General features: G+C 32.8%; 1 protein-coding gene across 3 annotated transcripts in view; it reads right to left on the minus strand.

Moving 5' to 3' along the window:
• The window catches only part of TSC22D2 (TSC22 domain family member 2), a 53,262-nt gene that overhangs the window by 25,024 nt on the left and 9,490 nt on the right, over positions 1 to 18,748 (minus strand). Inside the window, exon 2 of one of the 3 annotated variants that reach the window (XR_007457539.1) lies at positions 2,364 to 2,522. The exons of 1 other annotated variant lie outside the window; for it this stretch is intronic. Coding sequence is in view for 1 of the 2 variants with exons in the window: in XM_049629705.1 (XP_049485662.1) it covers positions 14,267 to 14,338 (72 nt within the window). In the remaining variant the exon portion in view is untranslated. Of the gene's footprint in view, positions 1 to 2,363; positions 2,523 to 14,266; positions 14,339 to 18,748 lie in introns of all 3 variants that reach the window. One more of the 3 variants, XM_049629705.1, reaches the window with a different exon arrangement.

The raw sequence follows: 18,748 nt of genomic DNA on the forward strand, positions 1-18,748 counted from the left end.
GGGACTCAAAATAAAAACCATGTGTCTAAAAAATAAATTTTGCTGCATACATGTTTTAAAAATAAACACTGACGAGGTATCTTAATAGAATTCTTCACAACTAAGGGCAAATGGGAAACTGATATAGCACTTAGTAGAAGGTTTTACATGAGATTCATTCCCTACCCAAAGAAACATTTGCAGTTCAAAGTAGATTTTTAAACTGCTTCCCATTGTTTGCTATTTATAAATCCTAAATATCAAAGGGCGAGTTCCTTAATGGTTACACTTGGTACAATACTAAATACTAAATACTTCTAACACATATATAGTTGCTTAAAATCACAAGCATTAAATTCAAATAGAAGTTATTTTCGAATGCAATACATATTTAAATAGCAGCTTATCAAATTAGTTTTTTGGACAAGTGCTTTAAACGATGGTTTTATAATAAAGGACGACCCATTGCTAGTTAGGTTCAAAGGAAATCAAATTTATATATTCATGTCTTCACTCAATATAAAATTCTCCCTTATCCTTTAAGTTCCCCAGGGTTACTCTCTGCATACCGACATACAATTGAGAGTCATAGTTCCAGTTAGAAAGCTAGATTTGAATCCCAGCCCCACTACTTAATGGCTATGTGACATGAACAAGTTACCCAATCTAAGCTTTCAATTTCCTTCTCTGTAAACTGAGGATACTACCTACATAATACAACAGTTGTGAAAATTAAGTAACATGCCAAAAATAGGTAGCAGTAGTGCCTGATACATAGTAACCACTCAGTAGCAAAACTAAATTATCCTGTGGAGAAATCCAATCAACATTTGAGCACAGAGACTGACAGTATGAAATTCCTAAACTAAAAGTGGGTAGGCTCTGATTTGTTCCATCAGTCTAATGATCACTTATGATAAATCAGCCTTGGATAAAATTCAGTAAGAGTTACAGAATCAGTGTACTCATTAAAAATTTCTTTCCTACACCATGTAGTTAGGTATATTACAAGGCTGTGTCTCTTAAATACATTCACTAACAAATGTTATTCAACTGTCTTTGAAAATCTGACAAATGCTCTGAACCTTTCACCAAAAACTGAACATAAAGTTTCATCCAAAATTTCACAGGGTTCATAATCCCTTGAGGCCCACCCACCCATTGACTACCAAAGATGGATATCCTACACTAAAGAAATTAGAAATTGTTTTCCTAATTACCCAAGGTATATAGAATTATTGTAGTAAAGGAAAAAAATAAAAACTAAAAATCTTATAGAATATGGGACAATTATTAGTTTGTGATATTTCCTTCCAGACTACTACTGATTGTAATTACTGCTTTAAGAAACTTAAGTTTATATAATATGATCAAAGTCATGTAATACAATCAGAAACAATTTAGAATATTATTCAAAAGATAGAATGTATGTAAGGGAGAGACTAACATATCTCTGGTTGAGAATAAAGTTAGACATAGATATGGAAGCCTATTTATATAATTTCAAAAAATCTTTGATACACTTACAGGATATGTACACCATACGTTAATGAACATACTTTTTCTACAACTTTATGACCTTGGACATAAAACTTAACCCAAAATAGCAAAATATGATGATGATCTTTTGAAGACTGAAGATTAAGATCTTATCCTAGTCTAGTATTTTCCTTAAGAGTCTCCTACAAAATACAGCTGTGTAAAACAAAGTGAAATAAGAAGACCTATAAAACAAGTTTAAAGATTTTTGTTTCCCAAGCAGAATACAATGCTGAAAGGAAATGTTTTATTTTCAGGGCATACAAAAAAGTATATTGACTTATAAGTTTATCATTTTCATTTAATATTGGTTCTTAAGACAGAAACTGAGAAAAATTTTCTGGCTTTATTTTTACAGACATCTAGCAGAAAAATGCCTTTTATTAACAAAAAATAAAATCCCAGAAGCAATAAAAGTAATTTAAACTATATTGTATGAAAAAATGGATGTAAGGTGTTTTTTTTTTTTTTTCTAATAAAAGATTAATATATTAGCTCTCAAATCTCTCCTGGGATAATAACTAGAAAGTATTTGGGGGCTCTTAACTACACTGTGAACATCTACAGCAGATGTAATAGCAATATTTAAATAATGTTACTATAGCACAGGATGTCACTTTATTTTTTAAACTGACCATTTATTAAACACCACTGCAAAGATACGGCCTTCAGCCTCATGAAATTTTGAAAGGATTACATACCCCCAAGTATTTAAAATTCCAAGTTTGAACTTATATTTAGTACTATACTCTTAGTTATACAATGTGCTCATTTTGTTCATAAATATTCATCTCAATACAATAACATCAGGTATAATACATAAAATCTAATCCATTAAGTCTTACCAATTTATGACCTGATGAGACACTCTTGTGGACAACATTCAGTCCTTAGAAGCTAGAATAACCCTCCAACCATGTGAGGGCATCACAACTTTTAAACTTTCGGCTTTCGATCATTATTATGTCACATTCCTCCTCCGATGCTGAATTCTAAAAAAAATTCTAGCAAAGAGTTTAAGTAAATAAGTGTTTTAATCAAATAGCCTTTAAAAATCTTTTATAGCAAAGTTTTATGTTTTACCATGATTACACAACTGATATTTTGTACTTAAAATTTTTTTAATGTAAAATAATTTCATATTTAATCTGGATACTTCAAACTTTAAATTTCAACATGGACTTTCAGGCCATCAGGAATACTTGTTAGTAAAGAGTCAAGGAGAAATGGAAACCAATTAAAGGTTTAAGATCATGATCCAGAAATTATGATGTAACACCATTAACTTGCTACAGACAGTTTTGTAGTCCTGTAGAATGGCACTTGAATTATCTGGTTCACATCCACATGATTTTCTAGACTTACATACAGCACACGTGGCTGGATCAGTAATAATCCATACCGATCATTTAAATGCTCAAGACAGCATTCAATTTTTATACCTAAATCCTAATCTGTCTCTACCATCTCCAACTTAAAAATTAGACAACATGATAGAATAAAATTTTATTATGCATTTTATATAACAGACATAACAATGTATCCTGTTCAGAAGTGGTCCTACAGCTCATCTGTGTGTGGGCACAGAATGAAATTAGGGGTAGGAATATTTAATAAATGATAAAAAATTACTTAAGAATAATCTTGAATTTATTAAATTTTACAAGAAAGCTTTCAATTGGGCATCTATTTTAATTGTTGAAGGGTAATATTTGTAACATTTTCTATCTAGTGTGAATACTCATTTCTGTTTTTAGTTGCCAGTAATCCACAGAAAAGGCAGCCCACACATTCATGGGCACATTTTTGCCAATTTCAATTATCCCTCTAAATAAAAAGACATAACAGGGCAAGGGAAAGGGGGGAAAGGAAGCCATTACTGAGGAAGATCAATATATGCAAAGCCACAGAAAACTCAAAGACAGCATTGTAAAGGAAACTCTGCAGCAATCTCCAGAAATATTCGACCCAAATGTAGAGGGTTGGAGTTATGCTGTTACAGATTTTAACTTTTAGTGGATTTTTTTCTATCACACACAGTCTTTAAAAGTCTCCTACACAATCTGAAGAACTATTAGAATTTTTCCAATTTATAAATATCTTTCCAAATGTAATCTCACAACACATTTGACTTCAATAAAATCATACAACTTTACTATCTTTTGTCAAAGTACAGCCTTATAATGTAATCACCTGGTGAAGGCAAAAACCCATAACGATGAGGTAAGTAGTAGTTTAAAGTCATGGTCATTTCATTAACATATTATCAAAACATTTTAAGCAACTCTTGTCTCCTATCAACCACAATACTACCATGATTTTAAAAAGTCCTTTTGATGATGTACTCTTTTATGGGACAAGTCCCATGAGAAGACACAATACCCAGACATATGTAGCAGAGTAAATGCTTCCTGAAATATATGTACCTGTAATGCTGGTAATTTGCTTGTCTGTAAAGGCTCTGATGGACTGGCCATTTAAAAGCCAAACTACCTGGCCCTCTGTTAAAGGGCCTGCCAACAATAAGCACTGTTAACGATAAATGCCTGGAAAGATTCTGGAGTAAAGAATCACACCAGTCATATAAAGCAAACTTAGTTATTTTATTATGAAGCTTATAGAAAAAAAAACTTTAAGGAGTGTGTGCACTACACGAATGTATGGTAAATTTAGGACTTAAGAGCTATATTACATTCAAAAATACAAAATTTTCCTTATCAGATTTTTCCCCCAGCATGTATTTTCAAAATTAGCTGCTACCAAGTACAGGGGTCACATTTGAAGGGTTTCAATGACTAAATTCCAAAATGTAGGAAATCCTTATTAAAAATGTGAAATAAAATTGGGTAACTAAATCGCTTGTAGATGAACATAGTTAAGACTAATTAGATATTCTTTTTAAAATTAGAATTCTCCCCAAAATGAATATTTATTTAGAAAGTTGTTCTAATAGATCAATCATAATCTTGAATCTCTGGCAAGATTGCTATCAAAAACAAATTCTGAACATTTGCTATATTTATCATTTCCTTCTTTTTCAATTTGTGAGAAGGAAAAATCCCATTTAACCAAGTATGTGCTATTGAAAGTTCTTATGGTATAGTCCAGGAAGAACTAGGCTTAGGTTTACCATGATTTAGCTAATTTTATGGCAAATTTATATTGATAGAACAATGTAGAGAGCACAGGGGCAAGAAAGTGGATGATCTACAACTTCCAAGTCATCTGAAAACCGATACGCAAAATCAAACAAATCTGCAAGAGTTCCTAAAGGAACTTGCTATTTGAATAAATGTGCTTAGGGTTTGGTCTGATATAAAATTTCACTTTCACGTGTAAACCACATCCTTAAAAACTTCACTACATTGTTTGGAGAAATCCTAGACATGATAAATCAATGCTTGCTTTTCTAAAGATCAGAAATGCTTGTTTTTTAAATGGAAAAAAGGGGGGAATGGGACAACTCTGTATGCTCCCAATAAATTAAGTATAGTCTTTCCACAGATGACGTATTGGGGAAAGGAAGCTAAGAATATCAAAGATACACTTACGGAAAAGTTTTAGTCCAAACGTACCTAACAGAATAAGAACACTGGAAAGACAGTGTGTTCTAAGAAACTTACATATAAAAAGACATACACAGTAAAGGAAACCTATATCTGTGGATGAGCCAAGGTAAAATTTAAGATGATTAGCTATGTTAAAAATATTAAAGAAGGTGTTTAGCATGCTGTGCACTATATCCAATCCACCTTTTGGTGAAAGAAACACAAAATATATGGCTTAAAAATTTCATTCATACGGCTCTGAAAAATACCTCTAACACAATAGGTTATTGATGTTTTTAATAGATCATGTTCATTCATAAGTGATTTACACTCCTCATTCTTTCAAAAGGAGTAGAAACAGCTTATAGAGGATTAAAATAAATTAATTGGGAGCTGGAAGAGAAAATAAAAATGGAAAGCAGAGTAGGTAGAAGCCAATTATATGTTATTTAAATACATATGTGATAAGGAATGGCAGGCTTTGTTAACAGAAGGCAGGATATCTGACTCTGAGCTTTTATTAATAACAGCTAACATAAGGAAATATAACTGCTCTTAAAATTTAAGAGAGCATCACATATTACGCTTTTAAGAGTTAATATCTCCTTCTTGAAACATAATATAACCATCCCAAACATACATTTAGCAACATTTTCTGAACTAAGTTAGTAATACCTAAAACAGAAACAGGTGCTGCAAATAAATTTTCTGAAGCTCAATGGTTAATAGTCACTCTGAACAGAAGGAGTGGGATTAATCAGACAATACAACTCTTCCGGAACTCCTTGTTACCTTCAAATAGTGGGTAGACCCCAGGGCAAGAATACTTTCTTTACCCTGACATTACCCACAGGGAGATATACAGTAAGACACACTTTTGGCTTCCAAGACACTGGTTATATATACCACTGTTTCTGGGTCAAATATCAAATTAAAAACTGAAAAAAAAATAACAACCAGCACCTTCCAAATCTTTTGGTATTTATAATCAAGGATCTTTAAACCTTGAAAACAACCAGGAAACAAAATTGCATAAAAATGCTATTTATTAAGGATATATATCAAAACATATTCTAAATTATTACCACCTATTTAAATTTATTTCTGTCAAATATGAAAAATGTTTTAAAAGTATTCAACTGAAACCTAAACACAGAAGATAATTTTTGGTACACTAACACATTTAAGTGCTTTATATCCATCACAAAAATCTAATATATTTCCTGATTTGAGTAATTTATTTATTTTTTTCAATATATGAAATTTATTGTCAAATTGGTTTCCATACAAAACCCAGCGCTCATCCCAAAAGGTGCCCTCCTCAATACCCATCACCCACCCTCCCCTCCCTCCCACCCCCAATCAACCCTCAGTTTGATTTGAGTAATTTAGAATATTAGTACGAGTATGCGTGTGCACACATAAATAAATAAAGAAAATGCCAACTAGAATATAGTCAGTCATTTCATCTAACTACGTACCAACCCAAATTAAGGAAACAAAAATATAAAGTAACTCCACTTGGTATTTGTTTCTTCCTAAAAGGCTGCCAAACTATCTGGAAGTTTAAATACACTGAGTGAAGTGTGAGCTTAAAATTTTAAATTGTTTAAGACTAGAAAGAAAACAAAACAGATGCTATATATATTTGTTCTGGCTCAACAACTTCAGGCTATATTTAAATATCCTCATCCGAACAAATTCAGTAAAAGTTTTTCTTAAAAAGCTTTGTTAGAATTCTAGATTCCATAGAAAAAATAAATTGGGTTTAGCAAATTAGTTTACACACTAATACACACATACAAGTTTCTGTTCTATTCAAAGGTTTGGTTTACTTAAAACTATTCTGGTGAAAAGAAATAAATTAACAATAATAAGACCTTACCAACTATTTCCACTTATTTCAACTGTTTCTCAAATTTTACCCTGAAAGTAATTACCATGACCTCTCAGAGTAGGCTTTGGTGACTTATGTTAAGAAAATTTACTAACTAAAGAAGAAGGTGGTAAACACATGAGCAGAAGCATATAATAATGGATAAGCTGTTAATAATTTATCATCATCAATTCTGAAGTCTGGTCATGTGATGAAAATAATGTCAGCAAGTCAGGTGTCCCATTTCAGCCGGCCATAGAAAAGCTAAGAGAGGAAAAGAAATGCTTAGAATCCACCAAACATCACATCAAACAATGAGACGCAGATCTATGGTTAAAAATCTGGTAGCAGATAATTCACCTTACACAACTATCAGAATAAAATTAGGAGGATACAACAGAATATAAAGGATAGCAATTACATAATTTGTAACCCCAACAGGTGAGTAAAAAGGTCTTCAAATTACACTACTTTTTCCAATGCCAGATTAGAATCCCAACTTAATATGTATGTATAAAAATCACCTAACAGAAAAAATTGGTACGTGAATACACTTGCATTTCTGTTCTAAGGGACACACCCACATTAATATCCACAGGTTCTTCTGTTGCCATTACCCACCCCGCAAGTTTTTTTTTCCAGCCCCAAGAGTTGTTTCAGCTGGATTTTAGGCATCTTGCCTATCTCCTCTCCCCAACCCTGACAATACAGACTAACTAGGCAGATGTGTTTTACCTTATCATTTTATCCAGAATACTAGCACTCCTTTTTTGTGGTGAATATTTAAACTTTTAACAATCCTAGAGAAGACTAATACAAGAGAAGTATTTAATTACATAAGAAGGAGGAAAAAAGACAGGTGTTTGATAATTAAATGTGATCTATGATCTTGTATTGGCTCTTGGATCAGGTAAAAAATGGTAATGAAAGACATTACTGGGACAACTGCAAAATCTGAATATAAACTGTGTATTAGATAATAGTATATTAAACTTGAATTTGCTAATTATACTGTTGTTAGATAATAGAATCTTCTTATGCTAAAAGTATTTTTGGGTCAAATGCACAGGATGTCTGCAACTTATTCTTAAATGGTTCCTAAATAATATGTAAAGGTCATAAAAGCAAGTATGACAAAATGTTAATGAATGCTTAATCTTGCTAAGATTATTGGAGCTTTTTATTATTCTTGTAATTTTTCTGTAAATTTGAAATTTTTTCAAAATTCAAACATGTTCCCTTCTTTTTTAGTTAGTAAATGATATTCCCAGAATCTATCTTCTACTTTCCAAGATCACTTACCCTCTTCAGAGCTTTTCCTGTTCTCTAAAAGTAGATAATGTTTCCCAAGGTTATGGCTTGACCCTTTTACCCTACTCTGCTCACTCCTTGGCAAACTCAGTTTTCCCTAAAACTTGAACTCTATATGCATATATACATACATAAAACAAACAAATGGTTCTTAAATCTCATCTAGCCTTGGCTTCTCTACCAAGCGGCAAGTCTGCAGCTCCAGTTGTACCCTGAGTATTTCCACCTTGACTTTCCAGCAGCTCCACACATCCCAAAGTAGCTAAAGCCAGAATCTCATTACTATTTTCTCCTTCCCAAACCAATTCTTTTACTAATTCTTCCTATTGGTACCACCATTCTCTCAGTCAATTAGGTTCTAGACTCTGGAGTCAAATATCCAGTAAGTTATAACATCGTGTAATTCCTACCTTCTGATAACTATTCTTTTCTCATCTCCATTGCCTAATTCAGGCCTTCATTACCTTTCTATTCTCTGTGGTCTCTGTCTAACCCAATATCTCTTCTCTGGTGTCTTCAAATGTTTTGTGCAACAAATTTAACCATCCTTACCACATATGCTCTATACTTACACAGTTGCTCACTATATTACTCTAACTGGAATTCTCCCTTTCCCTCAGTTCTTCAACCCTGTATGAGCAAATTCTATCCACCTTTCAGGTTCCAACTCAAAAAGCCTCTTCCTAAAAAAGCCTTGCCCAGTACCTCCAGCTGTACTTGAGACATTCAAATGCTTGAATTTTAAATGACAGTTATCACTTTCAATCATGTGATGATTTTCTCACTTATCTTTTTCCATGTTAAGACCCAGCTCACTGGTTTCCCTATTGTGACCAACACTTAAATGCCTCTGGTACAGGATTCTTTTCTAAGAGTTTGCTAGTCTTCCATTCCTTAAGCAAATACACAGTTCTATGAGGTTTTCTGATAATCATGGCCAACAATGATAAAACAGAAATAGCACAATTCCAACGCCTTTCTTATCTCTTCTTTTCCATTTAGAACTAAGTGCGGGGAATAAAACTCCACAGAACAGGGATTTTAGAAGTAATTGGCTTTAAACCTCAAAGTCAACATTCCTGACATAAGCAGGAAGACAGCTGTTAACTGTATTAATATTAATTTGTAGTGATGGAAAGACTTTTTTTTACAGAGCATGTGTCTACTTTAAGAAAGTAAGCTCAAGCCTCTCTGTTCAAACACCCACCTAACTGGGTAGAGTATAAAGAAAGTAGTTTTTAGCTACCTTTGTATTTAAAGTAACTATCCTATAGAAATGGAGTATACTAAGTCTGTCACCATCTTTTCCTGTTTCTTTGAGATCTAAAAAGATTGTCTAAAATTACATTGGCTTTTGTGACAGGACTGTCACTTGCTGATCAATACCATAAAATGCAGGCAACTAAATACATCTAGGGATTTTTTACTCTACCTATTTAACCTAAGTTTCAACTTTCCTGAATTTACACACAAGTTCAATTTCTCATTTTCTACACATGCTTCAGACTGTTAAGCTTATAAATGCTATCATGTGATAATACCTATAACTTCCTACTTTATTGTCTAAACATTTTATAAACATGTCTTTAGGTTTTTCTCTAAATCTGAGATCCAGTCCTAAAAGGTGACAGGTTACTAAAACTTTGTCCTCTAATTTTGTGTCTTTGATTATCCTCTACTGGATATCCTGAACTGGAATATGTCAAAATGTAATCACATAATAAATTACATAAGTACTATATAGAAATTATTAGAAAATATATCTGGGGTGCTTACAAAACAATTCCGGTTCATATCCTCAAGGTACTTCTAGTAAGTACAGAACATCTCCTAATAAGGAAAGAATATTTAACTAGTAACAATTTCCAACAACTCATTATGGTGATTCTTGAAAATTATGTACTGCTGACCCTTTAACAACATGGGTTTGAACTGCACACGTCCTACTTATATGTGGATTTTATTTATAGTTGACATGTTATATTAGTTTCATGCGTATAGCATAGTAATTCAACGTACCTTAATTTTTTATAGTACTATAAATGTATTTTCTCTTCCTTATGATTTTCTTAATAACATTTTCTTTTCTGTAGCTTAATTTGCAAGGATACCTTATTTAATACATATAACGTACAAAATATGTATTAATCAATTGTTTATATTATCAGTAAGTTACACTTGGATTTTCAACTGCGTCCAGGGGAGGGAGAGAAAAGGGCCAGTGCCCTTAATCGCTGCATTATTTAAGGGTCAACTGTAGTTCAGATCTACAACTGTGCAGAACCACATAGATAAATCTCAAACATTGGGTGAAAGAAGACAGACACAAAATAAGGAACTACAATTTTGTGTCTTAATCTGGGTGCTGGTTACAAAAGTATGTTCAGTTGAACTGTACATTTATGAATGGTGTACTTTTCTGATAAAAATTATACTTCAATAAGAAGATTTTTTTAAAAGTCCTATCACTAAAGCATTCACAAAAACTAGATTAGCCAAGTTCTAAAACCTGAGGTTTACCATCTGGGTTAGTAAGTACTAGGGGGTGTTAATGATGTACCCAAGCTTCTTGGAGGATGAGTAAAACAAAACAAATTATCTTATACAAGAAGCTTATTTCTGATTTACTCCTAACTTCAAAAATGAAATCTCATAGGAACAAAACAAAGCAATTTAAATGAAATCAGGTATCTAGTATAAAGACCAAAAATTTAGACACTCTTTAACTTAACTCATGTGCGCTATTTTCTTTATTTATTTCTCTTTAAATACTGGTGCTGTCATAAGGAAGGACAAGCCAACTCAAGGGGATAGTGCACCTGGCAACTGTTACTCTCATTTGTTAACCACATTTATGCATTTTCTTCATTAAGGCAGAAATACTGCAAGCGTTTATCAATGAAGTCTAAATCCTTACAAGCTACCTAATTTCTTCCTTTAGTCTACCTGAGCAAAAGTTTCTTCCTCCCTACTCTTTTACCTTACTGACCCGATATATACAAGAGGGTAAATTTGTTTGCTATAAATCCTTACCCTCAGCTTTTTTGCAAAGGACTCAACAACAGCCTGTTCCCCAGTGATCGTTAAAATAGGTTTCTAAACTAATTTGTTACCTACCATTGCACTGGTAACAAAGCAATGCCAATAATTAAGTCTGGAAAGCTGTTCTTTACAGAGAAATAGAAAGTCAAATTTTAAAGTTACTATTCTAAAATGCCAATAAGCTAGGATATCACTAATTATAACTATAGTAAAATAATCTCCAGAAAGCTAATTATGGAAGCTTAATAAATAGTCAATGCAAACACTCTGGGCTTCCTAAGAAAGGGATGTATTATTTTTAAAGTATCAGTATCAATTGTCCTTAAATTTGGCAATGGTTTCAGCTGATTGATTCCCTGAGTGCTCTGTAAATGACAGGAAGATAGAAAACAATGATGGCACCTACAGGTAGGTGCTTAAACTTTAGTATAATAACTAAATAAAGTGCTGGCTATCAGTAGAAAGACAATCTCTAAATACAGGTAGAGGCAGATGGGTGAAAATCTTCTCAATTTGCTAATTCTAATTTAAAGAGAGAAAGAAACAAAGGGGCCATTAGGGAACTCTGAGTCAATGTGAGGAAATGTATATTAATTACTTATGTTTTGATTAAAAGATACTCTGCTAAAAGAATATGGGGGGGGGGGGGGGGGGAAGATTCCAGTCTTTCAAATAAGGCAAACCAAGGATCTTCAGCTATTCAGGGCAGGTTTAAGGAAAATTGGCACAGGGTTTAAAAGCTGCCTCTACAGAATAGGAGTTCCAAGATTTCATAAATAAGAGCCTGAAATGTACTTATCAATACTGATAAGCAAATTTATACCTCAAACTTAGATACTGTAAAGGATTTATAGTCCCTTCAACTCCTGAATGGTTCTATTCAATAAAATCATCCCCTGCAAAATACTTATTTGCCAAATTAGTGTAATTAAAAAAAAAAATCCTTAATTTATAATGGTAAAAAAATGAATATGGCAATTTGGTGAGATTAACACAACCATGGTTAGGATAAGTGTATTTAATATGTTTTAAAGCTTAACACACACAAATCTTCAACCCCTTGTCTGCAATGAAAAAAAACAAATAGTCCCACAATACTTTATTTGCTAATATACCTATTAAAAAGTCTGTAGCTATTTACCAACTGAACTCGTATAGTTAGAACTAATAAAGCTAGCCACTATTGCTCTCAACTGAAAATCTAGTAAGTTAGTTGAAAGGTTCAAAGGAAGCCACTAGTTCGTTTCTATGGAGTTGGACTTGTCACTTTAGTACCAAAGTGAAGAATGGCTGATCTATAATATAAGTTTGGTGTCAACACACTACAGACAAGTATCTATTAACATCTTTGGCTCTGGACAACAGGCTTCAGGGAGAAGAGAAAATACTTTCAAACCATGAGAAACTACAGATACAGCAACTTGCCTCATTTCTGATACCTTAAACATTTCTGTATCTAAAAAAGGAAAACAGATAAGGAGTATTTAGCTATAACAACAAATGATGAGCAGGCAACTTCTGTGGTTGTTTTATAATGGAACAAAAGAAAACTTTTGATATTAGGTCAAAATTATAAAAAATAAAGCTCAAACCTTTCTACATTGTTTTGATGAACAGCTCTTAATCATATTGATATCATGGTAGCTTACAAAATCTAGCTATTTGAAATAAATTACCATTCAACTAAAACTTCTCTTATTATACATTTCTAAATAGAGTGCCATTTTTCCTTTTTCTAATACAAAAGTATAAAGTACAACCCAAGCTACTCATCCTGGCTACATGTGATAAGCCATTTGAATGATTGAGCATCCATGCTTGTTTTATGCCACAATTTACACTTATGTCTTACTTTATATTGATATGGCTGTATAATTTCAAAGTTGAAATTATAAACATTGTACTATAAATTTTAAAACTTCTTGTTCTACAAGTAACTATTTTAAAACATTTTCAGTTAAGGAACAGATCACCAAAAAGATACTTTGTTAGACAATTTCTTCAGAGTGACACACAGCAAATCAAGTCTAAGAATTAAAAGACTGTTACCATTTGTAGGCAATGTAAACCATGTCTTAACATGACATGTACATGCACTTAGCAATACTCTTTTCTAATGAAAGAGATGAAGTTAAGTCCATGAGTGTTATCCAAACTATGCCAGAGGACACAAATGCGTTGCCAGGCAGAGTTAAAAGAATCTAGCAAAGCTTTGTGTGAATTTTTAAAACAGCATTTGTGCTCATTCTATTAATTAAACACAGAATGGAGTGCTAATAAATATTCAGCCAAATAACTGAACAGAGCATATACTAAAACTATGTAATAAGCAGAAAGATAAACCAAATTATCTTTTGCCATAAATGAACTCTTAAGACTTCACTCTGTATTTTAAAAAGTTAAAAATGAAATTTATATAACATTTCTATGAGAAAAGCTGTTTTAGGAGTTTATAAAACAGTAATGCAGGTCTAGGGAATTCGAGCAAACAAGCTTGATGTTAAAGTTTTGCAGCAAGAATTAAACAGTGACTATTACTTTAATACCTTGGTCTCGTCCCTTCTCCAATTTCTTAATAAGTAACATTTCGCTTTGAGTCACTAAGGCGTTTACAGAGAAATATAAAATAGGAAAAAGTAAAATAATAGTAGTTTATTTTACAGAATATATTTTTACATTGAAATATAAAGGGTAAGTGGATATTTCATATAGCAAAATTCAATAGAATATGTAAATCCTTCAAAAGAGTAAATATACTTAAAAAATAAGTAAAAACAAAAGTATGCTTATATTTAAAATATAGATTGTCCTTTTGGTTTATTTTGCTGCTTTGTCCCATGCTAGATACCACATGATTCCCCCCCTAAAATGACATATAAAGTTTAGTTTTAATGATGTGATACCAGTACAGTGCAAAGCAATTCATGCATACACTTTTGCATGTATGCATTCCATATGTAAGTATTCATACCTATCCCAGAGGTTCTTTGATTCCTGAAACGTGCTCAAATGGAACGCTTGGTAGAAAGCAGTTGAAGGATTCCTGCGAGATCCAAGAATCAAATGGAAATGAGGTTGAGAAAGTACAGTCAAATCACTATTTTTCAAAAAAAGATGGAAGATCTTAGATTTCTAATATAGTATAAAGCTTTAAAAGAAAAAAAAAACACTACATAAGCTTGCTTAAAAACATTTTGAAAGAAATTAAAAAACTGGATGAAATCCAGCAGACCCTGACAATTCAGGATCACAGTTATAAAAGAAAGGAGTAATACAGATAAAATAGCACCCAATTATGTGTGTGTGTGTGTATGTCTACACAAACATGAATCAGTTCACAGCCTAATCAACATTAGTCTGTATCAGATGCCTTCATAAATCTCTAAACACTTAGCAGTTCAGCAAAGCTATTCTCAGGTACAGTTTTCATATACAATAAATTAGGCTACACCTTCATAATATAAAAAATCTTAACAGGATCTATTTAATAGGGTTTGATGACGACCAACGAGTCCTTTTCTGGGTTGGACTTGACATGATTTCTTCTACCTTCAGAACCCATTTATTTGTGTTTTCTCTGGGTTAGGGCAAAAAACGGTGCAGCAATTGTATGGCAGCTTTCTAATTTCTGGCATTAGTACAGTGCCCCTTTGAGGGGTAAGAGCTTATACACCTTAATCACCATCCATTTCTACCATTCCCTGGAGACACATTCCCTAGGGCTATAACCACAGAATCTTACCTGATGGGCTCATCAAGGCAAGCTCCCAGCCTGCATGATTCATCTCACATCCCTGGATTTCCTAAGACACTACTAAAATTTGACTACTAAACCTGCTCTCTAATAGTTCCCCCTTTACCTAAGCATATTTCCATAGTTTTCCCAACTTCAATCTGTATGTTAGGGAGCTAACAAAAACTTGTCACATTACTTCTAAAATCCTTGATCCCCGCTGTGGCAAGGGTCTTAACAGCAAGAACATAAGTGCTTATTAAATACCAGACACTATTCTGGGTTTGTCTGTTTATTTATGTATATTAACTGAATTCTACAACAGCCCCAAAAGTAGGTATTATTATTAGTTCTACCTCACCAAAAGGAAAACACCTAACATTACAGAGCTAGTAGGTAGCAATCTGGTCCTACAGTTTATGCTCTTAAACTACTATGCTAAACATAGAGTTAAATTTTAACCTCTCTAGGTCTGGGTCTTTATTATTAGTACAATAAGAAAACTATTTCCAAATTCTACTGGAAGAGCGATGAATTACCGATGATCAACAATCAAACAAATACTCAACAGAATTCCAGGATTTCAAAATTCTGATTAAGACTCATTGTATTATCTATTAAATTTTTTAAAAAAATATTTTTTAAAGGCTATTTTTTTAATTTTAACCACTAGGATACCTCTTAGATGATCTAAAACTAGGAAAGGCAGACAGACACTAGATGCCAGTGTCACCAAAGCAACTGTTTGATTAATTGGCATTTTCAGCATATGTACTTCTCTTTGCCTGCCCTACTTACTTTAACTCTTTCTTATGCTTTTAACCCTTTCTCTGTTTTTCTCTAGACCAGGCCTCAGGTAATCAAACTGTTTAGACCTAATATCAAGGATTCAGAGCCTGCTAACTACCGTTTATTTAATAGCTTGTACCCTCTCAAGATAGATCTGTCAGGCCATTTTTTTTTTTTTTTTTTTTTTTTTTTACTGTAACTGGAAATCGGTCTACCAAATTAAACGAAAGTGAACTGAACCAACTGAAAACTCAATTGGCTTTTACCAGGCTTACTCAGGACCATATGGGGACAAGTTTGCTATTCACATAGGTCTGTTTGGAGACCCTGGATTTAAAACAGAGTGACTCAAAGAGGAAAGCAGTAAATATGAGAGGATAACAAAGAGTAAACGTGGAGGCTATTCTGCAAGGCTGGAATTTAAAATTCATTAAAGACTATTTACAATATATTTATAAGGATGACATTCTTTAAAAAAACTTCAGATCCCCTGACCTTGAAAACATACATACATATATATTTAACTTGAATCAAATTCATATGCCAAATAAATTGGTTTTAAATGAAGTCATATGACTTGAGTTATGAGATTCCAGCATTTTTACAGCATAGACTCTAATAATGAAATGTTTCTCATAAGTTAAATGTAGAAGTGAAAAAAGAATGTATCTGCAGTTAGTCGTGGATCTTGGGGCAAAAAAGGAACCAATGAAATAAAATACTATAAATGGGCCTAAAGTCTTCGGAACATGTCAGAACAAATACTCAGGTTGCAAAAGCTGGCAGTGAATCACTTTTTACATACATTCAAAATGAAGAAGCCATATGGAGTTATACAATCTATGTACTCTAGAAAAATTCAAAATAGTCTAGATTGCAAGGATAAACATTTGGTTTCTGGAATACTTCAGCAGGGTGTTTTCCATAAACAGAGGAATTTTTTGCAAATAGCAACAATTAGTCTCAAAACATTGATTAACAGGCATAGATTAAAGGAGTCAAGTCTGTTAAACCTAGCTGATCAGAACTTCAAAAGAGCCATTTGTAAATACTGAAGGGCTTGATCATCAAAGACTTCTGTTTTGGAATGGCATAAAATTGAGGAAATTAAGAGCCCAAGGAAAATGCTGTTAATGGGGATCATTTCAAGGTTATAGTCTATGTAATCTGAAGGCACCACGAGGCAACTGACGTTATTAAAAATTTATTGGAAAGAAATACTGAATTTTATGCAATTTTGGTCATAAATTCTCTTCTGCCCAAGAAATAAAATTTGAAACCAGTTTTCTAATAACATATTTGATGTCAATGCTAACTATTAGTCTAAATATAAAGCCAACAAAGCACTTCTTAGGGAGACTGAGGTGTGGTTTATTCTGAATTTATTTTAGCCACCTAACTTAAAATGCTGTTTCCCCATTTGTAGACATTGTTCAAAACCAATGAATGAATATATCTTTTTCTCTGACTTTATACACTAAATAGCCTGTCCTGTTAATATCTAAGTACATGAGAGTAGTACATCACAATGTGACTCAAACATGACATATACCTACCTGCTTTGTTAAGACACTATCTTTGTAGGGTAACTGTAACAGAGAGGAAAATATAGATATATACTACACCTCAAAATTAAGCTACCAAAATTGTTGAAGCTTAAAGTATGAGGTACATGAGCCCTAAACTTAGCAAATACCTTCTTCCCTTATGTCAAAACTCAACTTCAGAAATCTCTAAATAGAAACCAGGGAAATACAATAAGCAGAGGAACAAGGGCCACCTCCAACATTATTATCTAAGGATTTAAAATAATTAAAACTATTCTTTAGGTAAAGGGTTACAACACAACAGATTAGTGGCTAGAGTAGCTTTTTCTTCCTCTATACTATAGTCAGCAAAGTAATAGAACAAAACTAACTTTGGAAAAATCCAAGAGCACTGGCTTTGGAGTCAGAAGGCCTAAGTCTGAATCCATGCTTTGTCACTTAATAACTATGTATTCAAATCCTATAAGTCTGTTTTCTTAATCATAAAAAGGGGAGGAACACTTCCTCATAGTTGCTGAAAAGTTCAAATGATATTATGCATAAATAAGGCCACAGATATAATTAAGCTTGATTTGTGTTTAAAACAGGATTACAGTTTCCAAATCATGCTATATAAAAATCAAGTTTTGGTAGAGAATCTTAACATATACCAAATATTTCATCATTACTAAGGTAATATTGAGGCAAACAAAATACTTAAACTTAGAGCTACGTATACCAAGCTATTTTGTACATTCCATTGGATAAGAATCCTGACTTCTGGGACTGAGAGCTCCCCCAGGATTTCCTTATACACTTTATTGCAAGATTTTAATTAAAAGTACAATAATCACTGAAAAGGGTACTGAAATGGTTCCAAGATACACACTATTTTAACAATAAAAGCTTCAAGAAACACCTTTAACAGCAACCATAAACTTCTGATAAAAAAAAAATTCAATTTCTCACTGTAACATTTAAATCCTTCACTCTAGTTCCTGTCAAATTAACTACATTTCTCAAATCTGACATCTCACTCTTCCATTGTCACACAAACTGCCATCTCTCTCTACTTGGAAAATCATCCGCTTTGCTTATCAACTGACCTAACCTAAATGGCCCTTTTAAGATTCATTTCGAGAGTTGAAGAATGCACAAGTAACAATGGGTTGATTCTGAGGACAGAAACTGGGTGGCTGGAGGATAGAGGTATCAGAGAGGCTTTCAATTTATACTCTTGTATATTTTGAACTGTACAAAAGGTATTACCTATGCAGATAATAAATTATTTTAAACAGAGGTCTACCAAATCTGGCGTTAGGCCCTAAACTATTCCCATTAGTACCTTATATTTATTCCATCACAGCCTATAATGTATATGAAAGCTTACATTTGATAATTATTT

This window comes from Panthera uncia, chromosome C2 (genome assembly GCF_023721935.1).
Source record: "Panthera uncia isolate 11264 chromosome C2, Puncia_PCG_1.0, whole genome shotgun sequence".
NCBI classification, from domain to species: Eukaryota; Metazoa; Chordata; class Mammalia; order Carnivora; family Felidae; genus Panthera; species Panthera uncia.